The sequence below is a fragment of the Myodes glareolus genome, chromosome 4 (assembly GCF_982192425.1).
Source record: "Myodes glareolus chromosome 4, mMyoGla1.1, whole genome shotgun sequence".
Lineage (NCBI taxonomy): Eukaryota > Metazoa > Chordata > Mammalia > Rodentia > Cricetidae > Myodes > Myodes glareolus.
In genome coordinates this window covers 36086124-36103988 of record NC_142029.1, presented here as the reverse complement: position 1 = coordinate 36103988, position 17865 = coordinate 36086124, and the positions used below count along the sequence as shown (strand labels likewise).

The 17865-nt window shown below is 37.8% G+C and overlaps 1 protein-coding gene across 16 annotated transcripts in view; it reads left to right on the top strand.

Annotated features, from left to right (window-relative positions):
• Nucleotides 1-17865, top strand: part of Mlip (muscular LMNA interacting protein) — a 262529-nt gene that overhangs the window by 124350 nt on the left and 120314 nt on the right. For 10 of the 16 annotated variants that reach the window (XM_087905384.1, XM_087905387.1, XM_087905394.1 and 7 more), the window contains 2 exons: nucleotides 2308-2463; nucleotides 4655-5044. In XM_087905384.1, the coding sequence (XP_087761510.1) occupies nucleotides 2308-2463; nucleotides 4655-5044 (546 nt within the window). The remainder of the gene's footprint in view (nucleotides 1-2307; nucleotides 2464-4654; nucleotides 5045-17865) is intronic. The other 6 variants (XM_087905390.1, XM_087905393.1, XM_087905395.1 and 3 more) reach the window with 1 other exon arrangement.

The following is a 17865-nucleotide window of genomic DNA, read 5'->3' as shown; positions in this document are numbered from 1 at the left end:
TTCATAGCAACACCAGCAGTGTCTTCTAAGAGATTTCAAAATGCTACCCACTTAGCCTTTAGTTCAGTCACTGAATATCCTCAGTGATACTCCCTACCAACCACTCTCCGTTCCTTCCAGAAGGTCACTGACAAGACATGGAGGCAGAGAAAGTCCGTAGCATTGTGTGTTGTTGATTTGCTTAAGACATTTTCCTGGCTTTATAATGAATCTAACCTCTCTTCCCACTCAGGAAAACAGTGACTTACAGCTTTCTGAGGTTGAGCTGCTGCTTGGGAACTCTGACCCAACTATGTTAGCGGCTAATAACAAATAATCCTTAATTTTAATTTTATATTCTGTTCATATTATTTCTCCTCCCCAACTCCTTCCAGATAATTCCCCTTCCAACACACACACACACACACACACACACACACACACACACACCTTTATAAATTTTCTCTCCAAAAAGAAAAAGACAAGAAAAGGAAGGAAGGAGAAAAGAATGAATAAAAACCTGTTTATTGGTGAGAATAGGGTAGAAAGTCACCCACTGTCACTGTGCTCTTCCTTTCAGATCATCTTCTCACGATCAACGCCCAGACGTCCTAGTTATCCAGAATTCCTATACTATTATTTTTTGTGAGAACACATCTTACTTTTCTAGAGTAAAATATAGAGTTTAAAAATGACCAAAATGAGCACATGCACAGTTAGGACTGAAGATTCAGATGCTTGGGCAGTTCCTCTTTAACTCATGTATTTAACAAACAAATGTTCGAAAGAATGTATGGCAGGAATTCAGATGGAGCCTGGCTTTCTGCTGAAAATTAGAACATCCAGTTCACACAAATCATGGTTTCACAGAAGGCAAGGTAGGGGTAATTTTCCTCTAGGATGGTTAGACTGCAACCTCCGCAAGTTATGACTGAGTGACTCTTTCCAGTCTTCCTCAAATGTCTTTAAATTTTCCCACTAAATTCTAAATTTTTTAATATATAAAATGAAGTTTAATAAATAGATGAAGTCTCTGAATAAAATCAAAAGTAAAATAAAAAGCAGAATGAAAAATCAGGAAGTGAAACAAAAAGATTCACCAACAGATTTGATCAAGTTAAGAAAATGTCAAACTTAAATACACACACACACACACACACACACACACACACAAACACACACACACACTATCCAGAAACCTTCTAGTACAATATGTGAAGGATAAACTTTTTTTGAATTTTTTAAAAAAATGTTGTATATATGTCTATATGCCCATGTGGTTTGTACAAATGGGAGCATTGGTGCCTTGGAGTCTAGATGAGGGTGTTGGTTGCCCTGGAGCGGGAGTTCCAGGTGGTTATGAGCTGGGAATCCTAACTCAGATCCTCTCTGAAGTTAAAGGTTTTAAACTCTGTCTTCAAACTACTTAAAACTATTTGGTCCCTTAATTTATTGAATGGATTCTCATTTCTTGTAATTATTTAGATAAAAAGTTTTCCACTCACTTCAAATCTTGCCTACCTCTCATCATTCACCTCCAATTACATACTTTTCTAAAAAGATAACTCTAGAATTTAATTCTTCCTATCACTATCATGATCATTATGAACCCAAGTTTGACCCACCATTTTCTTGTTCATGGGCTTCTACAAAGCCTGAAAGTAAGTCTTCATATCCCTTAAGGAAATACTATATGTTTTGTACATTTATTTATTATTGTTTGTCTCTCTCCATGGGTTAAATTCATGACAGTAATTATAATCGTTCATTGTGAAATTGCCAGTTCCAGAAGTTGACTAGACTTTGTTGAATAAGCCAAGGATAAGGCAGTGTGTCCAAGTAAGGGCCAACTGTAGTAGAAACAACACAGAAGGATCCAAGAGCGTGAAGGAGAACAGATTTTTGTGGTGGGGAGGGTACAAGGTGTGATATAGGTGTGGTATTCAGGGATCTGGAAACACAGGTCCTTTACCACTATGTGCATATCCTTTTCTATTTGTGAGCAGTCTGCTGACTAATATAGCCTTTCCTTCTGAGGCCACAGAGCTAGCCCTTTACTTTTAAGTAAATTCAGTATAAATGAATGAGAAGGCACATCCTTTAAGCAGGAGCTGATATTCTGACATGCCTCTTTCACTTTTCAGCATGAATATGCTGCCTATTGGAATTTTCCTAATGAGTTTATTGGTTGTGAGCCAATAATCCGAGCCTATTATTTTAGGGCTAAGTGGATAGATTTCAAAGTGAATGAGATAAATATGGAACATGAAGAATAAAGCCAAGAACCCTTGACAAGGTTGAAAGTCTAATTTCTTACATATCTCATAGGTCTCTCCTGGAGAAACTGAAGCCAAACCTCTGATCTTCACATTTGTCCCCACTGTCAGAAGACTACCAACCCACATTCAGGTGGCTGACACTTCCAAATTCCTTGTTAAAATTCCCGAGGAATCACGTGATAAGAGTCCAGAAAGTGTAAATAGGGTAGGATTATTTTTCTTCTTTTGAAAATTTGAATGACAATCTAAAATTATCTATGATAATGACTTGGAACGTTCTTCAATGTGTATTTCCTCTGTTTAAAATAAGATGATTGTAAAATCTAAGGATAATTAAAAATATGTTTCTGAGGGCTGATGGTTTAGCTCTACAGTGGAACATGAACTTAGCTTGAGCTACATGGGTTCCATCTCCAGGATTGCCATATGTATGCATATGTATGTATATATATACATATATATGTACATATATATATATCCAAACAAATGTATAAAGCCTTATGTCTTTTATCATGTGTCCCCAAGCATGTTGCCATCCCAGCCCTCCTAAATAAAGTCATGTGTCAAGAGCTTACCATAGCCAGAACACTCTCCAGTTTCATGGTTCCAAGTTCTCTCTCTCTCTCTCTCTCTCTCTCTCTCTCTCTCTCTCTCTCTCTCCTTTCCCCTCTTTGTATGTGGTGTGTGTGTATGTGTGCATGTGTATGAGTGTATCATCTCATTTAATCATATTCAAGAACCTTGATATTATCTTGTTTTGATTGTGGGCCTAACCTTTAAAGGCTAAACCCTTTCTCTATCTCAAAAGTTGATATTCTCACCTCATTTTATAAACAAAGAAAATAATAATGACTTCAACCGGCAGAGGATCTGGCTAGGAACATATTCCAAGGGGATAATAATAGCTCACTGAACTTACTAGTTGTTGAGAAGACAATGAAAGTGAAGGCAGAAAGTGTATGACGAGTAGTCCTGAGGTAGTGGTAAATGTCATGAAAGAAGCTACATTAGAGTAAAAAAAAAAATATGGAGAAAGCCACAGGAAGCCACATCAGACAAGTTTTACCCATGTCATTTAGACTCCGTACATCAGTGTCCAGAGCAGCCAAACAGTGTGGGCTGGGAATATACATTACCTCTTCAATTCTGTTGTACTTGATCATTTTTGAGTTCTGTCTCTATACACGTAACACATACAAGTTAGTATATGTTAAATTGACCACCATAGTTAAACTATCAGTATTTAGTGATTTACCTTTTGTCTTTTGAACTAGTTTGAGCTTTACAGAAAAGTAGTGCTCAAAAGAGGAACAATCATAGAACAGTTATCAAAACAAGGAAACTGGCATTGGGTATTTTAAGCACCTTCTGGTCATGACTGTTATTGTAGATTGATAGCTTGATAAAACTATATTAATTCGGGTCTTGTAACTATTTTGAATAGTCATAGAAAAATGTATGGAAAATTGAAAAATCCCAGTTCTAAATGACAGTTCAAAATGAAATAATTTACTGAAAAAAACCCACTTTATATTAAAGTTGTCTACGTTTTTATACATGGGCATAGACATCTTGTCAATGTTGGCATTAGTCTAGGCCAGAGGCTGTCTAGACTGAGTGATTTCCTCAATTGCTTTTCTGCCATATCTTTGGAGATGGGGTCTCTCACTGGTCTGGCTAGAGAGGCCGACTGGCTGCTTAGCAATTCCCTAAGCTAAAGTGATGGTGTTATAGATGTGTGTACGCCACTTAGATTTTCCTTTGTGGGTGCTAAGATCTGAAATCGAAATTTTCACTCTCCTGTAGTGATGCTGTAAGCCACTCACATAGCTCTCCAGCAGCTGCACCTTAAAAGCAGTGCCATTCATGAGCGCCTTCTGATTAGCTTAGATTATTTATTTTGATAATTGATATACTTTGTGTCAATGTTACCTTTCCTTTCAAAGTTTAAAAATTTATTTGATTTTGGCATTTTTAAATAGGATTCCCCCCAAAACCATTGTTAGTAAAGAATATGCTGGTTGTCTGACAATTAACTAAAACCTTGTCCAATTGATGTGACTGCCACTTGGTAACTATCTTCACTGATCATCTTTTTTGGTCTGTACATCCCGGTTCCTTTCCTCTCTCCCTTCCTCATGATTTACTGGGAAGCAGTAAACTTTACTTGTTGTTGTTAAGTCTGAACTCGAAGTCTTTTGGACTTGAGGTAGTACAAAGAGATGAGCTAGTCAAAGGACATATGTGTTTCAGGTCCTTTCTCTCAGGCAAGCTTGGTATTTTAACGTATTAAAAAAATCTTTCAATGAGTGAGTTAAATTTTTTAGCATATTTTAGCAAAAAGATGCATTCGTCACCCCCATGACAACATTTTTGTCTTCCTGTATTTGTTTCAGTTTGAATACAGTGATCACATGACCTTCAGCTGTGAGAGCGAGCAGGAGAGAGACCAGAGGCTACTGGCTTCCGCCTCAGAGGGAAGTGGAAGGAATTCACAAGGAAAGAAACTGGATACGAACGACCCACTAGGAATGCAGAAAGGTGACCTCTTCAAAGCAGAATATGTTTTTATTGTGGATTCTGATGGGGAAGATGAAGCTACAAGCAGACAAAGTGAACAAGGCCCCCCAGGGGGAGTAGGCAACATAGCTACTCGGCCCAAGTCCTTGGCTATTTCTTCTAGTCTGGCCTCTGATGTACGTCCCAAAGTACGTGAGGCTGATCTCAAGACCTCATCACATCCTGAAATTCCTCATGCGATGGCCCCTCAGCAAAAGCATGTACAGGTAGGTTTCATCTGAGTGCCATTTTCAATGTCTTTTGTTGTGAGTGTCCGCAAACATCTTCTTGTTTAAAGAATATATGACTCTCAAAACTATATTAAAACCTCCAAATCCCAAGATCACAAATAGTCACAGTGTAAATAAGCATTGAGAAGTTGATGAGACTGAAAATTATACTGTGAATCAGTTGGACAGAAAATGTAACACATTTAGCTAGAGTAGATTTGGGGAAATATCTTTTCCTTTTGAGCAATTCTTGGCGCAAGCTGACATAGAGGGTGTGTGGAGGACTGGGTGCATCAAGAAGCACATTTCAAACATGAAATATCTAAGAAGCTTTAAATGTGTCTTAGGAGTAAACACTGTTTTTAAGTAGATGAAAGAGTAATAAAAGGATAGGCCGTGAAATAGGAGTGTGTAAAGGAACATAATTTCACCATGTGTGTCTTAAGGAAAGTATCTATCTGTATGATTATGGAGTATGCAAAGACAGAAATGACTTCAATGAAGCTGAGGGGAATATCCTACTTTGAAAGTTACCTAAGGTGGAGAGCCATTAATGGAGTAGGAGAAGCCCCTTCTGTGATGGGAACAGAGTTTGAAGGAAGACATGGGAAGATTCTGATGTTGACTGGCTAATGAGTATAACTGAAAGGCCAGGTACCTCTGAAATGCAAGGTGTAGTTAGAAGGCCAGGAACACAGAGGCTGAATCTGAAGGTGGTGCAGGGAGAGGTCTCACTGCTTGACAGTGGGTAGTGAGCTGGTTTTGAGATCTCCTATTTAGGTTCTATCAAACCAAATCCTTATAAAGATTATAAAGTGGCTTGAAAGACTTTTTTGTGTTGTTGTTGGTTGTGAATTGGTCTTTTGTGATATTAAAATGTAGCAGGATGGTAGAGTAGGCCTTCCATGTTGTTGTCCCTCATGTCTATGCCTGCAGCCATCCCTGATGCCTGATGCTATAATTTTTATTACTTTTAAGCATCCAGGGTTGTAGGAGGCCACTTATTTGTTTTCAGCTGCTCAGTTCTGAAATAAGGTCACAGAAACCATATTATTATTTTATTATCTTTACTCTGTCTCTTTAAATACTTTGCTTTACTTTTTAAACCATTTATTTGTTTTTATAACTCTCTATACTCTTTTTCTTTTCTCTCCCAAGTCTACGTACATTTATCCAACACTGTGACTCATTTAGAGTTTTTTTATGTCTGAACCTGTCCTTATTGTGTATCTGTAATTGTTTTTTGACCAGGACAGCTTCTTAAAATCCTAAACGGCATTACTGTGACTAAGGCTGCTTTACCTTTTTGCTCTGCCCAGTCCAGCATGTTGGAGGAGGTCTGTTCATTGCCTCTGAGAGTCATTCTCTCCACCCCAGATGCAGGGTCGGGTTGCAGCAGGTCTGTGTTGCCATTAAGCAAGTTGTAGCACTCTGCTCACAAACCCCATTTAAGTGCTCCATAGCTAGAACTCCAGAAAGAGTCAGAACTCATGCTGAAGCAGGGCCTAGGAAGCTCACTGTACAGCTTTTTTTTTTTCTGCTACTGCTCAAACAGGAAAACCTCTCTTAAAGGAGCTGCAGCATGCTGCCAGCAAGGAAAGCCCATCTGGGAAAAAATGCAGTTAAACTTTGTTTTTTAGTGTCTAGAATTCCTTTCAAAACCCCCTCAGGCTTAATGTGGATTTAGCTAGTACATGTTGGAGCACCAATTTGTTGTAAGAGGTCGCTTGTTTGTTTCCCAGCCACCTGGCAGCTCAGACCTGAAACAATCACACAGAAACTATATTATTTAAAACATTTCTTGACCCATTAGCTCTAGCTTCTTATTGGCTAACATGTATATCTTAATTGAATCCATTTCTAGTAATCTGTGTATTGCCACATGGCTGTGGCTTACTAGGTAAAGTTCTGGCGTCTGTTTCCAGCAGGGCTACATGGTGTCTCCCTGACTTTGCCTCCTTTCTTCCACATTCAGTTTAGTTTTCCCCACCTATCTCTACTCTACCCTATCAGGCCAAGCCAGTTTCTTTATACTCCACTTCCTGTGAGTAGTAGGAAATGCTCACTAGGGCCTTGCTATTGGGAATCTAGGTCTAAAACATCACACACACACACACACACACACACACACACACACACACACCTCTTTCATCTTTTTAAAATTTGTATTGGTATTTTTTTCTGATTGTATGTTTTTTTGTGCACTGTTGACAGAGGTTTCTGTTCCACCCAGTCCTATAGTCATTCAGTCACAAAGAAACACATAAAGGCCTACATTAATTATAAACTGGTTGGCCCTTTAGCTCAGGCTTTCTTATTAACTAACTCTTACATATTATTATTTTACATTAACCCATAATTCTTGATGTGTTAGCCATATGGCTTGGTAGCTTTTATCAATGAGGCATTCTCATCTTGTTTCCTTTGTGGCTAGGTGAAAACTGCTGATTGAGCCTTTCCTCTTTCCAGAATTCTCCTGTCCTGGTCTCCCTGTCATTACTTCCTGCCTGGCTAGTGGCCAATCAGTATTTTATTAAACCAGTACAAGTGACAAATCTTTACAGGGTACAAGACCATTGTCTCACAGCACTCCCCCCTTTATTTTCAAAACAAGAACACTGAATCTAATTTCCTTTGTTTAGAATTTTCCCTGCCCATTATCCATAACAGCTTGTAACCAACACTCTAATTCATTTTATTTGAGAATGTGGGCATAGTTTTCTAGGCTGCTTTCTGCTGAGTAGGGGAGCTTATAATCTTATAGAAACCTAAAGAAAATTTAGAATATGGTCAGGAATATTCTCTGAGGGTTGATCATCTCAGCCAGCAGTCTTGAAACTGTTCTGTATGTAGAACTCAGAAGAAACCCAACAGATGTCTTCTGAAATGTTAGATCATCTGGGCCATTTGCTCCTACTGGAGATTTTTCAGGGGGTCTTCCTTGATCAAATCTAATTTTTCTTAACCCAGAATGAATCCCCAGCCTCTCATTTCCTTTGGGAATGAAAGCAAAACCTTTTCTCCAAAGTAACATATCTTTTGACTAAAATTTTCAAGTCAAGGCATTTTCAAAATATATATGTTAGATTAATCCATCAGCATTTATAATCAAATATCTTTTAGCAGCTGTTGCTCTTTTCTCAACCATCAAACAGTTTAAAGACAAAACAATAACATATAGTATTCAGATTTTCTGTGTATTTTGCATCATTTTGTGACTTTATTTTAAATTCATTTTTTTTCTTTTTCTTTTTAAGTTTTTTTTTTTGAGACAGGGTTTCTCTGTGTATCTTTAGCTGTCCTGGAACTCACTCTGTAGACCAGGCTGTCCTTGAACTCACAGAGATTCACCTGCTTTTGCCTCCCAATTGCTGGTATTAAAGGCATGTGCCACCACATCCGACTACTCTCCTTTTTCTTTATTTTTCTTTTTTTAAAAAATGACTTTATCTTTTTTATTTTCTCTCCCAAGCCTACATATATTTTAAACCCAATGTTAATCTTTTAAAGGTTTTTTGTCATCTGGATCTACCTTTACTTTATATCTCTCTTTCTGACCACATGAGTCTTTAATTTGCCAAGCAATATAGGATTGGATTAAAGCAGTAGTTTTGATGGCTGGATCCACCCCATTCCTTAGCATTTGGAGAGTCTAGCTTCATGGTGGAGGTACTGGCCAGAACCATGTTTATTGCAATACTCTATAGAGTTTCAAGTCCCTGCCACCTCCAAGAATCATGCTGTTGGCTCTTCATAAACATCATTTATGTGTTTTGTGGTGGTTCCTTTTAAAAGAGCTACAGGAAGCCTATCTTAAATGAGATGTGCTTGCCTCTAACAAATAGAGTCCACCTGAGAAAATGCTGCTACCAAGAAGCCATACTTAACTCTATTCTTTTGTGTCTAGAATTACTTCTCAAGCTTTATCAGGTTTTATGTGAATGAAGTTGCCATGTTGGCACCATTTCTTGACAAAAGTTTCTGTTCTTCCCAGTTCTGCAGCTGTTCAGTCCCAAAGAATCACACAGAGGCCTACATTAATTATAAATTGGTTAGCCTATTAGCTCAGACTTTCTTATTAACTAATTCTTACACCTTACATTAACCTATAATTCTTGATGTGTTAGCCATGTGGAGTGGTATCTTTTATCAATGAGGCATTCTCATCTTGATTCCTCTGTGCCTGTGTGATGACTGCAGACTGAGCTTTTCATTTTTCCAGAATTCTCCTGTCCTGGTCTCCCTGCCTATACTTCCTGCCTGGCTATTGGCCAATCAGCATTTTATTAAAACAGTTCAAGTGGCAAATCTTTAAAGGGTACAAGACCATTGTCCCACTGCAATATACTATGCCTGTTGCCCGTGGAAGCTAGAGAGAGTACTAGGTCTTCTGGAACTGGATTATAGATGATTGTGAGCTGCCTTGTGAATGTTGGAAATTGAACTCTGATCTTCTTCAGGAGCAGCCAATGCTGTTAGCCACTGAGCCTTCTCTCCATTCCCTAACATGTTACTTTTTAAAAATTTATTCTCATCAAGGTACTGAATCAAAGTACTATAGTTGTATACCTCAGGACATTCTCATAAGGCTGTAGGCTTGGACATTGCTTTCTGGCCTCAGGAAAATTGATAAACAAGCAAAAGGAGTGTCATGAATTTCTGTTGTCATGGAAGAGAGTTGAATGTGGTCACTTTGATAAGAATATGTAGCATGATACCTTGAACTGGTTATTTATTTTGCTTTTGTGTAATCAAATACAGAGAGGTTAGAGAGAGTGCAGGATGAATTCATACTTTGGAATACTTTTTATTCCTACAAGATTGATGAAGTTACCTAAGTGTAAAACCAAACTGTAGAAACCAGTCTAGTTCATTAGTAGCTAAAGGTTATGGTTACAAGCTGTGGGAAGTGCTGAATCCTGATATCATGAAACTGATATCTGTTTTTCTGTTTTGTTTCTTGTGATGACACAGATCATGAAGTACGTTAGCTGTTACTCACAAGTGTAAACTAACAAGAAAGGACCAGAGCAGTAATTAAGACAGTAGTGGGAATTTGTAAAAATTTGACAACAAATCCCAAGACTGGGTGCTAGATACTAAGATTATTATTTTTTTTTCAGTTAGAAATACAATCAATAAAGTAAATTTCTGATCTTTCTTCTAAAGAAAGATGAATTCTTATATAGAACTCGCTGTCAGGTAACATTACTGGTTAGTCAGAAACAAGGTATCCCTAAATGGCTTTAACTCTTTACCTGGTCTTTGCCTTTCCATAGTCTAGACTCTTAATCTAGCCGCATGTTGCACTGTTTTTCTTCAGCTTTTGTGACCTACCACTTAGTACAAACAGCCCACTCATTCTTTGCCAGTCTCCTTGTTTCTCTACTGAATGATGCCTTCCCAGCTTCCCAGAACTCACATCTTTTTTTTTTTCCTTTTTGGATTCTGCTTAGCTTTAGCTAGACCACTTTCTGGAGTTGAGTTAATGATCTTTTGTTTTTGTGATTTTCTTTGATGGCAGATTTAAGAAAAATCTCTACCATTATTCCTTTCCACTTTTGACAATTAATTTTCTTTTTTTGATTTTTTTAGTTAGATTGTAAATAGCATGAAATAAAGGCTTATCTCTTGTTAATCCCTTGAGAGGAGTACTTTGTATAAAAGTGGGCTTCACTAAAGTATGGACAAAAATCTAAATATTGTTTTAAGTTCACATTGTGTTTATCTCTGAAGTCCCTGTTCAGTTACTAACCCCATGAATTTTTTCCAGTGCCTTCAGTGAAAGCAACTCTCTCCCTGTGTGAGTCTGATAGTTCTTTAACACACGATTTTAAAATGGACACAGTACAGCATGTTTGGTTATTGTTTGGTACATATATTACCTCCCTTAACAATTTGTAATGTCCTTAAAGCTGTAGCTCATGTTGATTTCATTTGTAGTAAACATTTTGTTCCATATTGACTTAATGTATTCTGAAAATACTAATATAAACTTTGTGGCTTGACATATACCAAATATGTTCTTTGAAGTGTGTCTTAGGGTTTCTATTGCTGTGAAGAGACACCATGACTACGATAACTCTTATAAAGGCAAACATCTAATTAGAGTGGCTTACAGTTTCAGAGGTTAATTCATTATCCTTGTGGTGAGACATAGCAGCATGCAGGCATGCATGATCCTGGAGAAGGAGCTGAGAATTCTACATCTTGATCCACAGGCAACAGGAAGTGAATTGAGTGCCACACTATGTGAGTAGTCTGAGCATAGGGGTACTCAAATCCCAACCCTATAGTGACACAGTTTTTCCAATCAAAAAAAACCATTTCCAACTCCAACAAAACCATTCCCTTTGGAAGTCATTTTCTTCCAGATCACCATATTCCACTGCCTGGCCCCCAAAGGTTTGTAACACATCATAATACAAGAATACATTCAGTCCAACTTCAAAAACCCCATAGTCTATAGTAACCTCTAACTTATTTAAAAGTCTAAAGTTCAAAGTCTCATCTGAGATTCATGCAATCTCTTAACTGTAATCCCCCGTAAAATCAAAGTCAAAAGGCAGATCATATAGTTCCAATATTTAACGGCACAGGATATACATTGCCATTTTGAAATGTAGGGAAGAGAGCATACTGATGAACTACTGCACCAAAGCAAGACTGAAAACCAGCAGGGTAAACTCCAAAGTCTGTATTTCCATGTCTGATGTTAAAATGTTTTTCAAATATTTAACTCCTTTCATCTTTGGTGACTGAAACATACTTCTCTTTCTTGGGCTAATTCCACTGCCTATTAGCAGCTATCCTTGGCAGATATCCCAGGGCTCTGGAATCTCCATCATCTTGGGGTCTCCAAGGCAATCTTTGCTGCATCTTGACAGTTTTATGCAATGACCTCTGTTGGCCTCCATTCACCCCTGACACATGCCTGACCTCAGTGACTTTCCTTAGTCATTAAGGGAAATTCTCTTACTCTTTTCTTATATCCTTGACCCTAAAGCCAAACCAGGTCGCCAGCTGAAGCTGCCAAGTTCTGCTGCTTACTGGGACTGGAACATGTTCCCCTTGTTCAATTACATCTTCACCAGCATTCTGTCTTCCATGATTTCCTTCAATGCCTAAGCTTGGCTGTCTTGAAACTGGAACTGTAGACCAGGTGGACCTCAAACTCAGAGATCTGCCTGCCTCTTCTTCTGGAGTACTGAGAAAAAAGGCATGCATCACCACACCCAGTTTTAAGCTTTTCTTTAATTCCTTTTTGCAAGTTGGAAACTTAGCTGGGTGGGATCTTTCCCTGAGGTAACTACTCCCTCTATTCCATTTCTTAATCTGTTAAGCTTCTTGAAACCAGGACTTAGCTCCTAGTGCTCCTCTTTTCAAGTTGTACATTTTGTACTTTTACAGTCTCAGCTTGCTTCTTTTCATTACAAATCTTCATAAGAATGACCACTCATAACCACATTATAGAGTCAATACTAGGCTGTTTTGAAATTACCTCTGCCAATGGAATTAGTCCAAAAGTATTCACTTTAGTCTCAGGCAGACTTTTTTGAAAAGGTCAAAAACCAGCTTCATTCTTTCCCGAAGTTTCACAAGAATAATCTCTAGGCAACATGCTAAAATAATTCTCCTCTGAAACTTCTTGAACCAGTTCCTCACCGTTCAAATTTATCCTCCACACCATTGTCTTCCATGCTCCTACTAAGATGACCATTAAGCAATGTTTAAAGCATTCCATGGCTTTCCTAACCCAAAGTACTAAAGTCCAAGTTCCCAAACAAAAACATGTTCAGGCCTGTAGCTCATTCCCAGCTGCTCAGCCCTGAAATAATTACACAGAAACTGTATTAATTAAATCACTGCTTGGCCCATTAGCTCTAGCTTCTTATTGGCTAACTTTTATATATGAATTTAACACATTTCTATTAATCCGTATATCACCATATGGCTGTGGTTTACTTGCTAAAGTTCCAACATCTGTCTTTGGCGGGGTTACATGCTGACTCTGCCCTTCTTTCTCTCAGCAATCAGTTTAATTTTCCCTGCCTAGCTAAGTTCTGTGCTGCTATAGGTCCAAAGCAGTTTCTTTACTAACCAATGATATTCACAGCATACACAGGGGAATTCCACATTACTGCCCCTTTTCTGTTTAAATTAAAAGGAAGGCTTTATCTTAAACATAGTAAAATTGCATATAATAAAACAGTTATCAAGTCTACTTTATCTTTTATCACAATTAATAAAAACTATAATTATAGCTATAAATTCTTCAACTCCATTGAAGACTCTGGAAGATATAATATTACTAAGTAAACAATAGGTTCATTATAAGCAACTTCTAAAACTCTAGAATTGACAGAGATAGCTTGCTGCCTAGACAGTCATCCAAAGTTCTTCTGTACCACTGGGGAAGCCATCTTTGGCCTACATGCCCATAATATCCAGCAGACTTTTCCATGAAGCAGGAAATTTCAAAGACAGGTCCGCCCATATTGACAGTTTGTCAGTAACTATTTTTCTGTGTCCTGCAGAATGTCTGGCAGACTTTTTCATGAAACAGGAACCCTGAAGGATCATATCACCTTTAGGCAAGTTCAGCAGTCATTTCTCTGCAGGTCCTGCGTGTCCTGTGAAGCAGTTCAGGCAAGAGCAGTTTCTTGCCCAAATGGCTAGCAAACTCTACAAAGAGCCTCTTTAATGCCCATTATCCTCTTGAAGTAGATTGGTGCTGCCAAGAGCATATGTGTCTCACTGCCATGAAAAGTCCTAAGTTATTCAAACATTCTAAATGCCTTATTCTGTAGTCTTTGAAAGATTTGAATAATCCCATCTGAAATACATCTCTGTACATCTAGAAAATTCTAACTAACATAAAGACAAACTTGCCTATTATAGATGATTCTCTATTAACCTAAATTTCTCAATTATGCATTACATTTTTAAATAAGCTGCACAAACATAATGCCAAAATCAAGGGCAGAAATATACATATAACAAAATTGACCTTAAATCTGTTTCAATAAACCATGGTACATAACAATGCAAGTCTCTGTAGCATATCCCCCTTTTAACGTAAAGAAACATTTATAAACAATATTTAGGAATATAGGCATAGTACCAAAATCCAAATTCCCAAACAAAAATATAAATGATTAATCAAATGATCATGGGAAATACATACATACATATATACATACATAATATTCCATATAGATAGCTGGAAAAGACATCATCATATTAAAACTCCTGAGGAGTATTCACAGCTGAGTGAGAGCTATAACAGGGCATGGAAGATAGCCTTGGGTCACTGTCTCATAATTACTGATGTTGTTGTTACTTTACTTCCTAAAACAAATCATTGTTAGCTTAGAGCCTGAGGAATTTAGATGTTGAAGACTGAAATAAGTTAGAGTATTAAACTTCTTATTGGATTCTGCTAACTTTTGGAAGAATTAGCTTTGATCCCATCAACATATTTCTGCAATATGGTGTGTTTACATAAAAAAGCTAGGAAGTAACATGTACATGATCACACCTAAGAGACTGCATGCAAAACAGAGAGCACAGAACTAGTCTAACTGTGCACAAGTAGATGACAGGTGATTAAAATCTTAACCCTGTAGGTGGGCTTTCATGGTGGGGGATAACATTTACATATGCTCATTTTTATAGTTAAAAGATAAAATGCAAACACATAGTTTTATTCATTTAAACCTCTGTTCCACCACCTCGCCATTTCTCTTTCTGTTTGAGTTTGCTCCTTTAGTAGTCTTTCTCTTTTTCCATGGCAAGGGCAAGTGGGTACAATGTACGGGATTTTTTTTTCTGAGTTAATGAGAGACTCCAGGCTCTGTCAAATTCTGGCAAAATCCCTATTACTCATGAATAGTGGTTATTTCCATCTCGTAGCTCGGTTTGTACTAGTGGCCCAATAAAAGGAATTACTTATGTGACAATCAAGTAGAACTGGAAATTCCTCAGAAAGTGCTGTAGGCATTGAGGATGGTCTTCTGCCTTGCTGATGTCAGAACGCAGTTTTGTCCGTGTCTGGGGAGGCAAGGACCACATCGGATGTTAGTGTCCAGAGCATAGTGCAGAATAATGATAGTGTGGTATGAGTTGAGATTCCACTGAGAGGCACAAGCAGGCCCCGGTGCAGCAATGTTTCAAGTGATTGCTTGCGATAGATTTGCTATTATCGCACTGATTCGGTTCTGAGACAAGGAACTCAGTAAAACCCAGAGGTTGTTGTCATTTTCACCACCCAGCACAGTGACACTTACTGTTCAAATCCGAAGAGGTCAAGAGAATTGCTCTTTATGATTCTGTTAGGATGAGAGAGTTAGTAAAACTATAGAAAGGATGAATACTTAAAGAGAATGCCAGTGCCCCTGTGGTTTAGAGTATACATAAAGAATTCAACTTCTAAAATGTGTTAGGTTAAGGGTTGGTGGAGAATATTAACTTTGAAAGTTGCAGTGTGGAAGTAGTGAGAAGTCCAGCTAGGATGACTAACCTTGAAAGAAATCCACAGTGCCTTATCTTACCCAAATGTTTATTGAGAAAGGTGCAGGGTGTTGACCCCATCTTCATGGGGTGCTACTGTATGGGGCATGGTTGCAAATCAAAGGCAGTGATCCTATTATCTGAGAGGGTAGAACCAAGTTTTCTTTTACAGTTGTTTTGTGTAGACAATGGCCAGGACTGTAATGACAGTTAGTGGGATTAAGAAGGAAGATTTTCCAGAGCTTTGACTGTTGACAGAGGTTTGTGTCCTGCCCTGTCCCACAGTCGTTTGTCCCAAAGAAATATACAGAGGTCTACTACATTAATTATAAACTGGTTGGCCTATTAGCTCAGGCTTTGTTATTAACTAATTTTTACATCTTAACCCTGTATTGTCTGTAGTAGCCATATGGCTCGGTACCTTTATCAGCCAGGCATTCTCCTCTTGCTTCCTCTGTGTCTGGGTAACGACTGCAGACTGTGTCTTTTCTTTTCCCAGAATTCTCCTGTTCTCATCGCCCTGCCTATACTTCCTGCCTGGCTACTGACCAATCAGCGTTTTATTAAAACAATACAATATAAGCGACAGGGTACAAGACCATTGTCCCACAGCATTTGACAAGAGACTGAGTTTGCTAGATTGTTATCAAGACCCACAAAAATGCTAAGACTGAGAAGAGTATTGTCAAAACCCAAAGGGGAAAATAGCGAGAAGTTAGGGGGATGAGAGTGAATAGCAAGAGAAGGGCTATGTAGCGAAGGGAACACTTTTGGTTCACAGTAGCACTGATGATGTATTGAGCATAGATGTCCATTGATTAGATTTTAAAAGTTCAAACTGGTGCTGAGTTATATGGATTAAAGTTAGGATTAGGAATATCAGACAATATTATTTTATTGGTTCAGATAAGAAAGGCTGAGAACCATCCTGATAACATTATATGTGTTCCTTAAAGAGAAAAACAAAACAAAATAGCTATTAGGTAGGAGGCTACCTTTCTATGATATAATGATTGATGTGTTAGGACAATGGAATATTTTCTACAAGTTTGTGATTCTGGGAGAGGATGTGGTTGTGGAGGACCAGCACCTGACAGTGTCCACGTCTCAGAAAACAGAGCAGTCCCTTCAGCTTTGATGCAGACACTCTCAGATCTCTTTGGCACGTTAGAGAAAGTTAACTTTAAATTTGCTAAAATGAATCACAAGGCAGCTCTCTGGTAGCATGGTTGTTTAAAGAACTTAGGGCCTCAACGTTACACTATGCAGTCAATAAGTTCATCTATCTTGTGATAGTAGCACATTGCAAGCATCTTCTCCCACTTAGAGATATGATACTACATCCAAAAGTAAGACAGCCTTTTGAGAAGACAGTCCTGAGAATGAGTTTGGGAGAAGCATGTGGTCAAGGGCTCAAGGAAAGGAGAGTGTTGGGAATAAGCTCAGTCAGCACTAGAGAAATGTTCAGATAATGTGGGAGAGGGAAGGAAATGGTTGAAAGCACAGAGTGATTATTAATGGGGAATGAAGAAAGCAAATATCTTGTATATGTCAATAAAGATGTTTGCCATTGCTGGTGTTAGCAAAAGATTTAGAGGTGAAATGAATGGCTCATTCCAAGTTACTGAGGATTTGATGAGCGACCCTCACTTCTTTCTTCATGAAATTATTCATTTGTGTCTTGGACTATTTTTTTTTTAGAAAAGCAATAAAATTAATATGGACTCAGGAATTTGATATTTTAAAAAAATTAACGATGAATCCTTTGTATCTTAAAAGCGTATAAAATTATGGTACTACACTAACTTGCTAGTGTAAATTAGAATAATATTATAGTGTATTTGGAAATTACTGGTAGATATATTGTAAACATAGTGATAGGCCAACTAGAAAATAGAAGTAAAATTACATGTAGACAAACATAGTAAATATTATGAGGCATCAGTGTTTTAGGATTTTCTCACTAATTAACTCTTAAAACATGTGACAAAATTCTGAATTATTATTAGGAAAAATATTCCATAGTGCAGTAGGCTGTTAGGGACTTAGAAGACCTCACCTAGAGAAAGTCGCAGGGAGTCCTTTTCACTTTTAATAACATGTAAAAGAAAATTGAGCCTTTGTTCTTAACATGCTGGTAATTTGGTAAGTAATTGAGATAAACTGATAGTTTGTTGCATATATTGAAGCTCTTAGAAAACAGCATCACTAGAAAGATAATTGGATTCTCATGGCAGTCAAGAATAATTTACAAAAAATATCTTGCAAGTCCTAACTGCTTTTCCAAATAGGGTACAGTGTGCAGA